At 42.2% G+C, this 18200-nt stretch overlaps 1 protein-coding gene across 1 annotated transcript; it reads left to right on the top strand.

The window, feature by feature from the left end:
• The first annotated feature begins 815 nt into the window (after window positions 1–815).
• CALM2 (calmodulin 2) lies at window positions 816–14310 on the top strand. Its single transcript, XM_051616059.1, has 6 exons — window positions 816–972; window positions 5448–5478; window positions 10522–10665; window positions 10739–10845; window positions 11706–11841; window positions 13410–14310. The coding sequence occupies exons 1-6, from the start codon at window positions 970–972 to the stop codon at window positions 13436–13438; spliced, it is 450 nt and encodes a 149-aa protein (XP_051472019.1). The 5' UTR covers window positions 816–969; the 3' UTR covers window positions 13439–14310.
• The last annotated feature ends 3890 nt before the right edge of the window (window positions 14311–18200 follow it).

Genomic DNA, 18200 nt, shown 5'->3' with positions numbered 1-18200 from the left:
GGCGACGTTCAGGCTCGACACGTTCTGGCAACGTGCTCCCGGGGGTGCGTTTCCCAGGCGCACTTCGCTTCAGCCGCAGGGGAAGGCAGCGCCGGGGGCCCTGCGGCGCGGGGCCTGCTCCTGCCGGGCCTCCCTCCCCGCCCCGGCAGTGCCCGCCTCGGCCTGCGCGGCGAGGAGGCCGCGCTGCCGGCCGCCGCAGAGGGCCCCGGGGGGGCCGCGGCAGCGGGGCGGGCTCCGGAGCGGGCTCCCCGCAGCGGCAGCCGGGCGCTGGGGCACCGCTCGCCGGGCACACCCTGCCGCAGTGCCCGCCGGCCCGTCCCCACGCCCGCCTGCCCACCCGCTGCAGGCGCGGGGAGCGGGGCAGGCCGGCGGCACCGGCGCCGCGCACACCCCCGGGCCGGGCCGGGCCGGGCCGGGCCCCGCACACTGCGGGCTGGGGGAGGGGAAGGCGCTTCCCCGCGCAGACTGTGCATGTCCGAGTGACGCATTGCAGGTGCGGGGCGGCCAATCAGCGCCCTCCCTCTGGAGGCGCCGCACGCCTCGGCGTTTTTTTCTCCTTTTTCTAACGTCCTCTTCCGCTCAGAGAAATAGTCCCTCGGGCTGCCCTCTCCCGGCACCCCCTCCCGCCGTTTCACAAGCGCAACCCCCGCATTTCCCGCACCTCAGCCTTTCCTGCGCTGAGGTCTGGGGGGCTGGGGGCAGAAAGGGGGCAGGCTGGGGGTGCGGGGCGGCCTGCCGCGAAGAGCGCGGAGAGCCGGGACTTCTTTCGCAGCGCCATTCCCCGGCCGGGAAAGAGGAGGGGGGTGGGAGCGGCGCGGAGCGATCCGGGAGGGTGGTGAGGCGGTTTATGAGGCACGGCTGGCGGCCGGGTAGGGCTCAGTGTGAGGCGAGCCGCAGAGCGGGCGGGTTGCTCGTGTGCCCCGTGCAGCCGTTAGCTTCCACCACACCCCGCAGCCAGGCCGAGCCACCATGGTGAGTCCCTGGGCATGGGGTAGCGGCAGGGCTTTGCGGGTGCTGGTCTGGGGGTCGGTGTGTGGGGCGGGGTGAGTGGAGGTGCCTGTGGGTGCGGATGGGGCGGGGGGGGGGGGGGATGCGTTGAGAAGGGCAGGTGGCTTGGCTGGTGCGAGGCGAGTTCGCCTGCAGAAGGGTCGGGGTGGGAGTGAAGGCGTCTCCGGGTGGCGGGCGCAGCGCGGGCGGGCTGGGGCGGAGGGTCCTGCTCGGAGGCGCTGTGTGCGTAGGAGGAAGTGGTGGTGGACGAATCCCGCCCGCGTCCCTTTCCCGCCCAGGGGCGTTGGTGCGGATTCAAAATTCAAACTGCCCGTCGGTTCGAGCGCCATGACGCCCTGTCGGGGCGTGTGTCGGTTAGGGGTTGCGGGGAGGGGGGGGAGAGCGGCAGATAACGGTTCCTCCTGGGAGGGGACCCGCGGGGGGGGGGGGGAAGGAGCCTGCCACGATGGCACCAGCTCCACTTTCTTATCGCTTCCTCCCCCCTTCCCCCCCCTCCCGGCAAGCCGGCTGAATGGGGCTGGGGAGCCAGCGGCGCGGCAGCGGCCGCTGCCAGCCCTTAAGATGTCTGGCTCGCTAGCGAGGTGTGTTGCGCCTGGTAATAATGCAGTGCGGAGCCCTGCAGCCTCTGAGCAGCATGATGATGAGGGGCAGGCTGCCTCACTGCACCATCTCCCTCCGTGCTAGACCTGTTGTCAGCTCACGTTGGAGCCGCTCTCTCTCTCCCCTGCCGATTTCATGATAACGCCACGGTGTCGGTGGCTCCGTTGAACAAGGGATTAATATTTATCTTTTTTTTTAAGTTTTGGCTTTCCGTTTTGGTCGTTGCGGTGGACAGTCCTGCATTTTCTTGATAAAGCACAGTTTGTTTTTCTTAGCAGTACGTTTGTTTAGGATTTTAATCAGCTGTCGAAACAGAACACATTTTATGGAATTGGAGAATTGAGTCAAATTCGGTTTAAAGGACATGAGTTCAGCTTTTTTTAATTAAAACGAGTGGGTGCTGAAACACGTACAAAAAGGAGCAGTTCTGTCGCAAAAGCAACACCAATGACCAGTTAATACGATCTCTGCATTAAGAGAAGATCCAGTATAGCGGAATTGCCTTTTCATTCATTACATGCTTTTAAGGAATAAGATGACTATCAACTCGCCGTGTCTAATGTGAACGATGGGTACTTAAAAGTAAGGGGTTTTTTTAATGCGCTAGGCAAACTGAAGCTTGAATTGGTTCTTTTGCTTTAGTTGTGAACCTATACAGCAAACCATCCATAAAGGAAAATCGGTGAATCTAGCAGCAAAAGACTCTTACTGCTTTTAGTAATCTTCTGTACAGAACCAAAAATGGAGTATCTTCAAGCAAGGTCTATATAAAAATGGGTGTGTCCAGGAGGCACAGTGACATTTTGAATGTGGTTATAGTTCATACTGACAGACCAAACTGGCTAAGCCTGTGAACATAACGTTGTCCAATACTGCACATACTAGATAAAGCAGAATGCTTTGCTCCCAAAATAAGCAAACCTCCTGTGAGGGTAATTTTGTCCCTTACATGCTAGTCTGCCTAGTTTTTGTTCTTCAGTTAATCTTGCCAGAACAGAACTGCCCATTCAGATTCGACACCTGTGAGGTATACCAAAATACAAAGTTTTGTAAGGGAAGTGTCATTGGTTCTGTGATTTGCTGATAGCTTTCTATAAGGCAGTATTAGTCAGCTCTGTTGAGGATCTTCCAAACTGATAACTGCATAGCAGCTACGACTGTAATGAAACACTACCTCTAGAGGCTGCATGTGCCACTAAAACTGCTGCACACATAACAGCTCCCCTTTGTTTTTGGAGGCTTAGATTCTTTGTCAGGCCTTCAGCATAATCTGGGGGCGGGGGGATAGGAGCTATTGCAGTGAAAATGGAAGTGCTGCAACATGAATCACAAGATGCTATGTCAAAGCTGTGCTGGGTTCGCTGACTTCATTCAAAGGTTTGCCACTGGATCTTGGCCGTAGTAAGAGATATGTCAAAACTTCAGCGTAGGCATGTTACAGTTGTGATTTCACTGTTTGTATCTGAAGTTGGGTTGCATTATTGAGGGTGTGCATTCTGTCTTATGTATGTTGCATGAGTATCTAGCTTAAATTCCGGACGAAGAACTTAAGAACGAGACTACACTGGCCTCTAACTCCCAGGCATGGATCTGGGCTGATAGCCCTCCACCTGAGTGGCATGGGAGGGAATGATCTGGCAGACTCGCTGGCTCCGCCTTTTACTGCTGTTGCGCAGCAGTCCCTGCAGAGCCTAGCACCGCAGAGCACAGATGGTGTTTGTTCAACCCTGCCCCACCTCTGAGCTTATCTTTCAACTGCCGTATACCTCTCACTTCTCATAAGCTTCATGCTCTCCTCAAACACTGCGTCTCTTACAGGTACTGACAAAGCTTATCCAAATTTATGGTTAGTAGCTATAGGATGTTTTAAGTTGCTGGAACAGTTCAGGAACACTTAACAGCTTAAACACTGGTTAATGTCATGTCTTTACATAAAACTGTTTATATAAAACAGTATGTGACTCAATTTGGTAACCCATAAGTATTGACCTAAATAAACTAGGTTCTTGCTACTTAAATGTGATCTTCAGTTTTCTGTGGATATAAATATCCTGCAGAAATGTAGCACATCATTCTCTTCATGCAAGAAATAAAAATGTAAATAGCATGCAAAGGTATGAGTCTGTCTGGGTTAATGATACACTCCAGGCAAGCGAGTGTCTGTAAGGATTCTGAGGGACCAGCAGAAGGCTTCCATCTCAAAGCCTAGTGTTGAGTTGGTGATGTTCTCAGTAGTGTTGCTGCCACCCTAGATTTCGTGTTTTGTTTTTTTTTTTAAAAAAAAGTTTAACCTGCATGGAAATACTTCCTACAGCTGCTGAAATTGGAACAAAAGGAGTCTGTAGCTGCAAGTACCCATTGGCTGCTCTTCTAGAAGTTGCTTAGTAGTGTGGTCTTGATTCTTGGAGCACGTGAGCCACAGGCAGTCTGAGAAATCGCTGGTGGTGTCCTTTATCTTGGGCTGTTGTATTCATATTTTTTGGTAAGAGTTCAACTCGTGTGGTTGCTTGAGCAGCTAACTCCACTTCTGTTGAAGGAAGAATAACCAGAAACTGCTAACTTTTAAGTTTGAATGTAGTATAGAAATGTAATTCAAATTGAAATTAGTAAAGTAAAAATTGACAGGTTATATATATATCTTTCTATAAGTGTTTGATTGGAAGATGACTAATGAGTATACACACCTCTGGGGACACAGCTAACAACTGAAGAAGTTTCTAGCTGTCAATATTGCAGTAATTATAAAAAGATTATTGCTGAATTGTTCACAGTAGGAACAAAACTAAGAGCTATGTTGAACTTGCACAGTGAGTGCATCTTTCCTGGGTTTTAAAATGTTTGGTTTTTTACTCATTGGTAGAGTACTATGGGGTAAAGAGCTCAAGGAGCTTCTTTGAAGGAAATGTTTGATGGTATTAATGCAACTCAACTGAAGCTGTCCAGAATTTGAAGAATCAGCTACCTTGAAAAACCTAAATATATTTCTGCAGTCCTCAAACACCTTTGTGCTCTTTCAAGAGTTAAGTCCATTTTGGGTTTGGACTGGAAGACTTATGTGTTTTATTGCTGCCAAATCCAGTTGATTCAAAACTGCTCACTGATAGAACAAAATGAAGTATAAGCTGGGGCTTACTCAGCTTATACAGAAATTTTGTCTTTACCACTGAATCTTTCTCTGGTCACCCTGTAGATTACTTTATGCTACTTCAGTCTATGCCCAATGGTCTGAAAAAAGTCTAGACAGTCATAAGGCAAATGCATTGAAATCACAAGTTTGCACTGAAGCTGCTAGTATCTATTATATGGAGTCAGTTTTTTGTAATTGGGTCTTGATCGTGAAACTTCATGTTGATCAAGGGACAATTTATTTCTATAGAATAGTATCTTTTTATAATTATGGCATTGTAACTTTGCAGAAGAGACTCGTCTGCTGTAAATTTGGGACTTGGGGGTTACTGCTGCATTACTTAGACTTAGTGTTAAAGCTGAGGCTAGTTTACCAAAGTATTACTACCAGTAGTTCACTGTGTTAATGAGTGTTTAAAACCAGTCTAGAGGGATCTGTGTGCCTTGAGTTGGCTAGTGTTGCTTGGGTAATTGATACACAAGGTAATCCATTATTTGGGTGTACCAGATATTGCAGGGTCAGGTTATGAGGACATGCTGTCAGTTCTTACTTAGCTCAAAAGTAATCAGGATTGCTTGATGTGTTAGAACTAATTCAGAATGCTGCACCTAAGTCCTGAAGAGCAGCTACCATATTCAGAGACCTGTACAAGTCTGTCTTATTTTGCCTTGAACTTTTGCTACAACTATAATGATACTCTCTTTTATTGCAGGCTGACCAACTGACAGAAGAGCAGATTGCAGGTGAGGTTTTTACTTGATGTGTTACTACTCCTGCTTGACCTGGCACATATCTTAATCCAGTGACAGTCAGCGTTACACAAGATACTTAGCTTTCTTAGATACTGAAGAAGTATTGTGGAAGGTTTTGTCACCTAAGTTTCAAAAGCAGTAAAAGCAACATGGGTACAATTGATGGGAAGATTTTTTTGCTCTAAAACAGTTTGATAACTGGTAGTCCTTGGGACTCTTTTTCTTTTTTTTTTCCTTCTATCATGACTGTGGATTTTACCCCAGTGCAGACTGAAAGAAGGGCTGGGGGAGAGGGAGTGTGTGAGTCTCTGAAGACTTGGAACCTGGAGTGCTTTTCTAACAGAAGGCAAAAATTATTTTGTGGTCTTTTGTCACTGAAGGTGTTTTGGAGTGGCTGATTTCAATGACAGTGGAGACTAGCATCATGATGATGACTCTTTGATATTCCATATTTGGAACTGCATTGTGGACTTGTACACAAGTGTACTGCACACTGTTCTGATGGTCTGGCACACTATGAAATGCTTCAGTAAATACGTGTCTCTTACATCTTAGTATTGGCCCCCAACAATGGTTTCTGTGCACTGCTGTCTACCAAGGTTATTGCATCTCCTACTCGTGCAGGCTGCACAAACTAGTTTTTGTCACTGCTCTGTGAAGAGTGATTTCAGCTTCAGTAAGTGATATGACTTAAATATGGTAATGCAGAATTCAGCATTGCCATGTACATTTAAAAAGGGGTTTTGATTTGACAAGCATATAGTGTTAATGTGAGGAAGTCTCTGTGCAGCTGTCAGGTAAAATTATTTTGGAGGGTGTTAGGGTTCTGCTAATCTAATAGTACCAGATCAAGCATACAAATAAGTCTCTAAAAGGCATTTCTATTTAACTGTGGTGTAGCTCTTGGAGATTCTGTATTAAACAGAAGTGGCATAATAAGCTACTTTGTCATTACCGTAATTGCCAAATTTGAAGTGTAAGAACATTGTTCTGTAGCCTTTAGACTTCAGAAACTTGCTTTAACTCATAGGAGACTAATTATGGTTTGTGGAAAGTCCTTAGCGTATTTACTTGTTGCCATGGTACTGTCTTATGAGTAAGCACAAGCCAAATCTAATTCAACTCTTTTTTCTGGAAGTGGCCTACATATCTTAAGGGTTTGTGATCAGTTTAGTGGTAGCATGCTTTATAAATTGTCACTGCTGTCTTTTCTGTAATGCTTAGTTGTTCCAGTTCTTAACTATAGAAGATTTGTTAGTTAATGCAGCTGAATATGGAGTATACACAGGAAGCTTATTAACACTACCTCAGTATTAGTGCAAATGTTAGCTTTTAAGTAATGATAGTACAGGTCTCAGAGCCAAAAGTGAATATTAATAAGCTTGTTGTATTAGAATAGGTGTGTGTGGAAAGAATAAAAATGTAACTTAGTAGCCAGTGTAAAATGGCCTGCCACTTTTGATTCAGGCATGGTATTTTGTGAAGCAAATGTGTTTGCAAGTAAACCATAAACCTCTGATATGGAGACATAAGCCTGCTACTAATCTGTGAGGGAGCCATTCCCAGTGCTGCTTAAGAAGGGTTGCAGCTGACTGCAGTCTGCATAGTTTTGCTGTTGAAGGCCAGTGTCTTGCATGGGAAAATTGTTACAGGTATAGTTTGCATGTTTTACAGAGACTGTGGTTTTAAAGGCTTGAGCCCCTGTCATTCCATTTCAGCTGGTCTGAAGATACGAAGCTTTTGATTTGAAGGCAGGCTTAAGAAAATAGTTCTATGAGGTAGAGATAATATTCCCTTTCTTAAATAGAAGGCCAAACTAGTTAAAGCAGCCACTTCTGGGCTTAAAACAAGTCTTCCACTTCTGCTGTGAAGCACTAGCATACAATTGCTAAAGATTCTGGATGTTCTCTTGGAACTAATGGGTCATACAGAACTGAAGCTACTTGTAGGAGTGGATGCTGAACTGAAGCTTCTTGGGTAGGAGTGGAGGATTTCCTAGGTTTTGATCTTATGAAATCATGACTGATTTTGAAAGCTGAGTCAGTACAGAATATGAATGCTAGTTGCAGCTTTCTTCAATAGGAATTGAAGTTGCAGAGTCAAATGGGTGACTGGTTAAGCATTGTATTAAAAAAGTTACCTAAGTCAGGACTGTTTGATGTGGGTAATAAAGGGGGGGAAGTTATCTAAAGATGCTTTTTGTCCCAAAGCAGCTGACGTAATGAGCTGTACTTCCTTCCACTAGACCTCAATGAAGTCTAAATGGACTTGAACAAGCAGGCCTATGTATGGTGTTTATTATGCCTTGTTCCTTTAGTGTGCTTTGCTTCTCTCTTGGCGATCTGACCACAAGAGTTATTTAGAATTAATTTCCTAGTAGAAATAGTCATGTTTAAGTGTTGAGCTCCTGGTAGCTGTGGAGAGAACAATTGACATTCTTCTATAAAAGTTCCAGACATAGCTGGCTAGACTGTGTGGCAATGGTAGTTCTGCTTTGCTGAACATATTAGGTCACTGAAGACTGCTTCTTCATCTGGAAAGGTGATGTGGTGCAGAAATGCCTTGAATTGTTGTGAAATAGAACATTTTGAGCTTGGGTGTGAGTTTGCCTTCTGTTGGACTAGCCTTTCTTCCATGGGGCCTGCAAGTAGAAGGAAGGAAAGGCTGAAACCTTGTAGGCTGGCCTGGAGATGAGTGACTTTGCTAGGACTGTCTTCAGACAGGGTAGCCTTATCTAGGATGCAAGGGAATTTTCATTTGCAGTTGGATTTGGAGGAATGCTGAACCAAGGGAGGCTTTGCTTTACATGCTATGTGGAGTCATAAGGTGTATGTGTGGAAGGTGTTTTCTAATTTTATGTTGAAGGAAGCCAGAGTTGAGTTGCTAAGGTTGTTCTTGTTTTACTCTAAACTGTGTCTGTATAGGTTGTTCCTCCTTTGTTCTAATTAGTGAAGGTGGTTCCTAGAAGTGGATAAATAGGTATTTTAATCATATTACTAAATTGATTCAGCATTTCAAACAGGAACATGCTGCTGATCTGTTATTTCATGGTTATTGCTTATAGCTGGTTGTTCCTTAGCCTACAGCATCTTTGAGTGAAAGAAACTTAGAGTCATCCCTTGAGTAGTTCATTTCAAGTATTCAAAATACACCACTGAATGGCCAGTGTTGTAGAAGGCAAGTTTTTGAGTTTTGCATGACAATTAAGTGTTGCATTTTCTAAGCAGGATCATTGCAGTACTGTGAAGCTGTCTTTACCTTTAGATGAGTGAGTTGTCCTTCAAGCTAAGGTCAACAGCTAGATGTTTTGTGTAATGCTTGAATACCTGACTGTTGAGGAGAATGCAGTGTTCCTTTTTTGGGGTCCTTCCATGATAGACTCTGAGCTTCTCTACTAGATTTGACCCTAAAGCCCTTTCTTCCCCAGTGTAAAATTTTACTCCTAATAAGTCTCTTTGCCTCAAGGCTAAATAAAACTAGCCCCAAAGGCTATTTGAAAGTTACTGTAGGTAACTGCCCGTTTCTCCTTTGTGATTATACAACACTGGCTTGAAACTGGGTTTTGCTGGGTCCTGTGGTAGCCTTCTCCAATTCTTAATTTCTAAGCAATGGGAGTAGGCTTTTGGAACACTTCAGACTTAAATGTAGAGGAGTTATTTTCCTGGATGGGGCTCAGCTGTGACTTTGGTATTATGCATTCATGAACTATAAAAAGCCTATTTTTGTAACTACATTTTTAATACTTGCCAGCTTATACTCACCTCGAGTGTTTCAGAGTATGAAATGGATGAAGTAAGGCGTTATGCAGTTCATGTGAAAACACAGCTTTTGCTGTGACTAATTTTGGTCTGGGAAACCTACCATCTGGAAAGTTGGCTGCTTGGGAACATTGAAAAATAATTTTTGAAGTATTTCTCATGCAGGAGAACTGTTGAACTAATGAGTTCTCCAAAGGCATGATGTTTGGTGCCTTGAAAGCTGTAAGATTATCTGAGCTATACAAGGGAATGTGTATTTTTCATGTTTTAACTGATTTGTGTATGAGCTACTAAAGTCCAGTGAGCTAGTTTAAGGTCTGTGGCCAAAGACAAACAGATGGCATGGATGAAAACCAGCTTCATTTTTGGACTGGACAATTAAACAAGTTATTGCTTGTGTTAATGTTGCTGGCTGCAATAGAGCCATTGTAGGGGCTTAGCACTGAAAGGTAGCACTGAAACACAGTTAAGCAGTCTTAAAGCTGTTTTTAACTAGTTGTGAAGGCTGTCTTAGCATACAGTTGAAACAAGTTTCTAAGCAACCTTACAGAAATTAAGACTCCTGTGACTTTCCTCCTTGAACAAGTGACTGGAGATTTGTTATACGTAGATGGAAGAGCTGCAGCAGTCAAATGGGAGAGATGGGAGAAAATAATCCATTTTTAGCTAGATATGGCTAAATGTTAAGACTTGTGGTGCTAGATACTGCAGCTTCATGTAGCATATGCTGTTCAAACTTACATGTCCAGCGGAAGTGACTTATAATGAGAAACTATTTTTAGTTTGGACTGATTATGCCTTTTTCCATTGGCTTGTCTCCTCTATTAGTAATAAAAGCGCTATGAAGCTGTAGCACTTGAATTTGCATACCATTTTTCATATTTGTCAAAGTAATACCATACTTTCTTATGAGAGAAGCAGTTCCTGCCAAGGATGTGAATCATGCTAGTTACAAATAGCTATTCTTCTCAGCTCTGTACTAGGGGTCCTTGTTCAAGACAGATGGTAACAAACAGCAGAGTACTTCTGAAATGGATGTCCTTCCATGTTATTTAGGTCAGAGTGTGATTGATTGGTAGACTGGTGGGTTGTTTTCCAGATGCTGGAGCTTCAATACTGGCATTGCAGTTACAGCAGATTGAGCAGTATACTGAAATTTCTTGGAGAATGAAATCAAGTTTTGTAATTTATAGCAATAAGCAGCAATGGTTTCTTACACAAGTAAGCTAAACATCTGAAAGCTGGAGGGATTAATTCCTTTGTTGTTGTTGTACAGAATTCAAAGAAGCTTTTTCACTATTTGACAAGGATGGTGATGGTACTATAACTACGAAGGAGTTGGGGACAGTGATGAGATCGCTTGGTCAAAACCCCACAGAAGCAGAGCTACAGGATATGATCAATGAAGTAGATGCTGACGGTAAGATTTTACTAATAAGTAATACCATAAAGTGCCTGAAACATTTGTTTCTAACAAAGCAACTGTTTTGCAGGCAATGGCACAATTGACTTTCCAGAGTTTCTGACAATGATGGCAAGAAAAATGAAAGATACAGATAGCGAAGAAGAAATTAGAGAAGCGTTCCGTGTGTTTGACAAGGTACTAAAATGTTTACCTTAATAAATATTTCTGTTATGAAAACATGGTCTGGCTTCTAATGAGCTTCCTCACTCAATTGAGGAGTATCTGCAGTCCTGTTATCTAGAACCTCTAGGCTAACTAGTCACCCTAAAATTCAGTCTGTGGTACTGTACCTGAAAGTCCAATGAGTCATCATTATAGCAGTGAGTGGTACTGTTAGGCTACCACTTGCTATGATACTGAAATACTGTTACAAGGCTGGCAGGGAAACTGCTTAAATATATAAAATAGTAATCTTTTAAATATTTTACTTAGTCTTTACTAAGTAAATTGCTAAATGAATCTCAAGCAAGATGGACAATTAAACAGAAGATAGAATATTAGGTACTTTGGGCTTTTGGGGAGTCAGTCCAAAGTTCATATATGCTATAATTTAATATCCAGTGTCTCAACTAGAATGGAATAGGTAAAAGTGGTCTCAAAAGGCCTTGTGCCTTTCTGTTACACTCTCAGGAAACAAGTCAATGAGAAGTACCTTTGGTTCTAAGAAACAGACACTTGAACCAGACAGTCACATGATTGATCAGGCATCTTTTGCCTAAAAAGTTTGCAGAAAGTGCTGACTGCATTGTCAGTGTTTAAAAAATGTCTCAGGGTAGGACAACCAAAGCAGATCATATTGGATAAATTGTTTTTAAAATGTGTTTTTAAGACTGAGATCCTGTAGATAAGCTTACAGCTCTCACTTCTCTCACTTGCCATGTTAAAGCTATGCTGACTTCTTAGTGTTCAGCTTGCTCTGCAGTATTTTTAAGCTATTCTTAAGCTTCCATAGGTAGGCCTTGAACAAGTCTGTACCAGTCTTTTTTCCTTCCCAGGATGGTAACGGTTACATTAGTGCTGCAGAGCTCCGTCATGTGATGACAAATCTTGGGGAGAAGCTAACAGATGAAGAAGTTGATGAAATGATTAGGGAAGCAGACATTGATGGTGATGGTCAAGTAAACTATGAAGGTAAGGAGTTGTTAACTAGTTTGTTTTTTTGCCTAGCACTTTTCATGCTTGTGATTGTGTAGATGCTGATGGGAGCACCAAGTTTAAATAGGGCAGTGTTCAGATGAGGTCTTCTCTACAATTAGGGTTCCTTTAAGCTAATGTCTTTCAGTATGTACACTCTGGTGTACATAGGTTTAAGTTTGAGTGAGTTATTGCCAACCTTTGTGCCAAAGGCATAAAGTGACTATTAACAGTGCAGTGTAAGAAATTACTTAAGTCTAATGACCATTAGAATAAGAAAGCTAGCATACTGTTCTGTTCACTAATGAATGTTTATCTGACTGTAGCAAGTAATTAAATGTTTTTAAAATTACTAAGTGCAAAAAGCTTCTAAAATACACAATTTTCAAGACCTTTAGAAGACCTCAAGTAATTTCACACAAATCAGCTGCAGGAGTAGCTAATTTTTATTTCCTCTTTTTCTTCACTTTAAAAGTCATGCAAGCAGGAGGAATTCTGTTAGACAATTGCTTGCAGCTCAGAAGCACTAAGTTGTTCCCATTTTAACTTTCTGAGCATCTTACAGAAAAGAGTACCTTTACTGTTTCTGAGGTGTAGATGTGATTTCCCTTCAAGGCATTTTTGGTTGTGACCTCATGATAAGCTCTCACCTGAGTTGAAAAAGTGCTTTTATGAATCAGGCTGCTGCTTCCTACTTAGAATCATAGAATCATAGAATCCTAGGGGTTGGAAGGGACCTCGAAAGATCATCTAGTCCAACCCCCCTGCCAGAGCAGGGTCACCTAGAGTACATCACACAGGAAGGCATCCAGGCGGGTTTTGAATGTCTCCAGCGAAGGAGACTCCACAACCTCTCTGGGCAGCCTGTTCCAGTGCTCTGTCACTCTTACAGTAAATTTTTCCTGATATTCATCTTAAACCTCCTATGCTCCAACTTGTATCCATTACCCCTTGTCCTATCGACTTAGGAATAGGCTGTTTAGAGGATGGTGCTAGAAGGTAGCCATCTCTCTTGTTTCCAGTTACTCTTTTGAAACTTGAGCAAGATAAGTAAGAATACTATTTTGTGGGATCTAACTTCCAGTGTGCTGTGAATAAGCAGTGAGTCAGTTGCTCATAGCCAGTCAGGCAAAATAGTAAGAGCTAATCTGCCTTGATAACACTAAAACCAACACAGTGTCTTACTTGTACATCTGCTTAACTGATTTTCATTTCAGCTCAGTTTCTACTGATTCTTCAGTCATTCTTAGGTATCTTGTCTGTGTCTGCAAGTCAGTGAGCATGAGGACCCTGTAATGTTGAGCTTTGGAAGTAGACTGTTGTTCCTCAGTTCCCTGAGGAGCCAGCTTTTTTTTTATATACAAGTAGTGGCCTTTTGCCATTAAAAAGAGGAGGGTTTTAGGTGTGATGGGTGGAAAAGGATGCTGTCTTGAATATGCTTTTTTGAATGTAACTGAGAACATAGTTTTGAAATGGTGTTAAGCACTAGTAAGGGAGGTCAGTTCTCACATATTGGAATTCAGGTTTTTCTGTCGATAACTTATGCATCTCTTTCCTTTTTACAGAGTTTGTACAAATGATGACAGCGAAGTGAAGACGTTGTACAGAATGTGTTAAATTTCTTGTACAAAATTGTTTATTTGCCTTTTCTCTGTTTGTAACTTATCTGTAAAAGGTTTTTCCCTTACTGTCAAAAGAATATGCATGTATAGTAATTAGAAGGCCATTCCTCCATGTTTTTCTCCTTTATCTTACTGTCATTGTTCTGATTTTTGGAAAATTGATCTAAGTAACAAATGTTGCATGTGGCTTACTCTGGATATTTAAGCCCTTCTGCACATCTAAGGTTAGATGGAGTTGGTTAACTAAAGGAACATCTGGGTTGTCTGTTTAAAAAAAGTAGCTTTCTTTAGGAGACTTAGGTATGACTAGTGTAACAAGTTACATGGAGTAAGCTAGGGTTTACCATGCATTAGCAATTCCTTAGTTAAAGCAACATGCTGGCACTAGTTCTCCAGTACATAAAGGAGTTCATTCCACTTTCTGTGATGGAGGATAAGGACACTTGCAGCTAACTGCAGGATAAAACCATGTGAATAGTATATATACATGTGGCTAATGCACTGTTTAAATCATTCTCCGAGCTTATTTCACAGTAACTTGTTTGTGGCCATGCCTGTAACATGTTGTTGAAATGTGGAGTCTTAACATTGTGGACGATTGACAGTCAACAATATGAAACTTAAGTTGCACTAATGCAAAACGGGTGATTTATCCAGGTACTCGTACACAAGTTTTTTTTGTACTGCTGGTCCTGTACCAGAAAACATTTTCTCCTCTTGTTACTATGCTTTTTAAACTTTGTTTAGCCACTTATTTTCAAAAAAATCTGCTTATGGCACGATTTGCCTCAAATCCATTCCAAGTTGTATATTTGTTTTCCAATAAAAAATTACAATTTACCCATACTGTTTCAATGTATCCTTGAATTATTTACAGGAATTGTTCAATAGAGTTGCTGCTCTGTGTTTCAGTATGTAGCAGTTTGGTTTGCTTATGCAATGGATTGGCTGTCTTAAAATAGCTTGGAAGGTGAAAATTTAGTCCTGAAACTCTGGCCCTTAATAGTATTGTTGACTTGAAGAAGCTTTCTTACTAGTAGTTTAAAATGTATTTTACAGTCTTGTGTGGAGCTTGGTGCTTCAATAAACTTACCGTAGTGACTGGCTATGCCCACTATCTGTAGACATTGTGAACTGGATGTTGACCTAGTTCAATAGTTGACCTAAAATTAAAATTCCTTGTTCGGACAACTAAACCTGTTTGCTTTCTTTTAATTATTTTGAAGTTTATTCCCTGTCAGCTGCTACATTGGGGTAACTAATTTCACACCTGGACTTTTCTGAAACTGCCATGTCTGAGTTCTGATTCAGGATGCAGTCAGCTCAAAGTACAGAAAGAAAACATTCTCTTACTAATCTGCTAATGAGCATGATTGTGCTTCTAGCATTAATTTTTTGTCAAGGTTTAATTATTTTTTTAAAGCTGAAAACAAACCTGGTTTTAACCAAGGACAAATTTAAGACCTCAAAAGAATGCCAGAGGCTCTTTATGCCCCTTGCTTCTGTACTTTCCCAGCAAGGTCTGACTGATCTTACATATACTGTATGGTTATCTTGTTTGGGGATTCTGGTTGCCTTTGAACAAATCATTGGCCCTTTTAATCTGGTTACTGTCACTGGTCCCAGAAGAGCAGTTACCTAATGTTTTAAAACTGTTTTCATAATCTTTGAGGTATTTATAATTACAGTGAAAAAGTTAAATTAGGGCAGCTAATCAACCTGATTCCTGAAACACCTGATAAGATATTTATGGTCACTGATCTTAAAGCTGTGCTTGCTAAGGACTAAAGCAGCTCTGTTGGTTTTCTGAAGGAGGCTTGTCAAAAGTGTTTAAATGGCCAGCATCAGAACTCTTAAGGAATTGTTGCTTGTGCACTGGTGATCTGATTCAGAAAGCTTATGCAGTCTAAATATTCTAGCAGTTAAGGTTTGCCTTCTACCACATAAGTGACTGAACACTTAGTCTTCATCCTGTGGCCTCTCAGCCTGGGGACAGGACATGGGTGCTTAAACTGGCACAGGATGAGGAGGATTTGACAGCCATCAGAACAATAGTTTGAGATTCTGAATTGCAGGATTATTGGAAATGTTAAGAGGTAAGTTATGCAAACAAGGATCTGATAATTTGTATTTGCCAGTCCAGTGTCTTGACCTTCAGTAGGCTGGGAATTGCACTTCGCTCCACAGTCTTCTGCTACAACTCGGCATGAATTTGGGAGCATCTGACTAAGGTAAAAAGGAGAGGGTCCTCTCTGTTACGGAAAACTGCTTGGCTATGATAATTGCCTCTCAAAATTAGTGTAGAATGTATAAGAGGCCACCTTTATTGTCACTTCAGCTGCTCCCTGTTCAGAGTTTAGTCACAGGAATCAAAGCTGCTGTTTGTGTTGCTGTTACCTAAATGAAGTGCCTGATTTCTAGGTTAAAACAGTTCAGTCTTACAGTTGTTTACATCATACTTTAACTGCAGAACGGGGGTAATAACTTTCCACTACTTTCTGCTAATGAAAGTGTATCAACTGAGGTATTGTCAGTAAAGAATGTGGTGGCATTGATCCTTAGAACTTGAACCTTTTGGCTGATGCGCATTTGCAGATGCTTCTGCTGTTGTGAAACAGGTAGTCCTTGGGTCACTAGGTAGATTACTCTGTGTGTGTATGCAGGAATGCTCTTGAGATTTCCAGTTCAGCATTTAGTAACTGCAATGATACAGTTCTTCATCTTGTCTGTTAAATATGGTGGAGGTTCTTGCATTCTATACTACAATAGCAAGAACAAAAACTCTGGTACAGCAATGTAACAAAACACCTGGTGGTGATGTTTTATTCTGAACTGGGGGGCAAGGTGAGAAGTCTTGTGCCTAAAGGCTGCTGTTCCTTTAATGTGTATAGGCTTAGGGGGAGAATTCATCAATGTGTATAAAAAGCTAATGGGAGGGAACAAAGAGCTGGATTCACAAGATGCAGTGGGCACTTTTAAAAAGGTAGAGTTCTGCCTTGACAGAAGACACTACTCTGAGGGTGGTCAAACAGGTTGTGGAGTCTCCATGCAAATTCAAAACCCAGCTGACAAGGTGCTGAGCAGGTGGCTCTATCTGACCTTGCTTGAGCAGGGAGCTGGGCTGGGTGATCTCAATAGGTCCCTTCTGATCTTCTGTAGAGGGAAAGTGCCCCTGCCTACTCTCCTAGGCTTACCATGGTGTGCAGCCCTATCTTCACATGGCAGTCTTGCCCAGTGAAGGAAGATGTAATTGCTTGCTACAGCCCAATTAATTTTAGGTGTATGTCTTAAATCATTCTAGCAATGTTAGGAGTAAACAAGCAGGACTCTAGGAGGATAAGTCTTTAAAAGGAATTATTTTTCTCCAAGGGAGAATAGTTGGTATTGGAGATGACACTGTATATTTATACACTGGGCTGTGTGGTCTAAAGGGACAATGTTGGAAAAACATGGGTACTGCATAATAAATCTGTGCTTAACAGAGCTTTGAAAAACGGAACCATCTTTGGGACAGAGTTGATGGAGAGTTTGTTAGACTTAATAGTATTTTTATATCAAAGTATCTCCTCAGATAATGTTTTTTCTACTAAATACCTTTATAATTCATACAGATTTGTGACTGAGAACAACTGTACTGCATCTACTCCAATTGCTGGTTTTGGTTTTTTGCTCCTACTAGTCACAGTTTGTCAGGTTATCCTATTTTTGAAGAGTTGGGAGTTTTTGATACATGCGTATAACGCTAAAACATGGATTAAGGACTTAAAAAATATTGGTGGGAGCTTTAATTTTCCAGTTTCCCATAAGCGAAATTCTGATGTTACAGCAGCATCTTCAGATTATGTAAGTTAAATGAGTTTTTATTTTAAAATTATTACTCCTTTCTAGCTGCTCCTTAGAAAAATACTTCCTATGGCTTTTTTAATATGAACTATGGAGAAGAGGGTGTTTTGTTCAGTGTCTTAAACCTGAGAGTCCTGAGATACACTGTTCAAGAAACTGCAAAAAGACTTAGTTGAACTGGAGTAACTTAAGATGAGATTTTTCTGAAGGGTTGGAAGATTTGGTGAAGATTACTTAAACAGTAATAGCCTAAAGATGGTCATATTGCCTGCAAAACTTTGGATTATATGATAGAATAATGCTTTCACTTGATTACATTATTTAAAGTGTCAGTAGGCTATTTAAGAATTTGGTCTGTTTTACTGGATACTTTGTGTGTGGAGTAGCAGGGAGTTCCTCTTTCAGGATACTGCCATACAAAAAGATGTCATGACAGCACTGTGTGTTGGCGTTTTTTAGGAGGAGCTGAACTTGAAAATAAGAGTGAAAGAAAGGAAATGGGGAAAAGAAGATGAAAGAATCTAAAACTGGAATAATAGTGTGGGAGGAAAAGAAAGGAAGTTTGATACAAACATCTAATAATTGGTTCAAGACAAAGTCCAACACTCTTCTCTGAATAATACTAAGGTCCTAGAGCTGGAGCCCTTGCCTTGCTCCTGCAGGTTGTCCTCAAATGCCAAGGGTGGTAGTTGAGTTTGATACATCTCTAGTGGCCCCACAGCTGGAACAGTCTTTTGATAGGTCCAATTGTGTAATCCTCATCTTGTAGGTAAGATCTTTGGGTAGGCATGTACTTGCTCAATACTTTTATCAGTAGTAATTGACACCTTGATCAGCAAACAATACCAGCCAGCTCTGTGGTCCCCATCCCTCAGTCACTCAGGTAGCCAT

The sequence above is a fragment of the Apus apus genome, chromosome 3 (genome assembly GCF_020740795.1).
Source record: "Apus apus isolate bApuApu2 chromosome 3, bApuApu2.pri.cur, whole genome shotgun sequence".
NCBI lineage: Eukaryota > Metazoa > Chordata > Aves > Apodiformes > Apodidae > Apus > Apus apus.
This window is presented reverse-complemented; position numbering and strand designations above follow the sequence as displayed.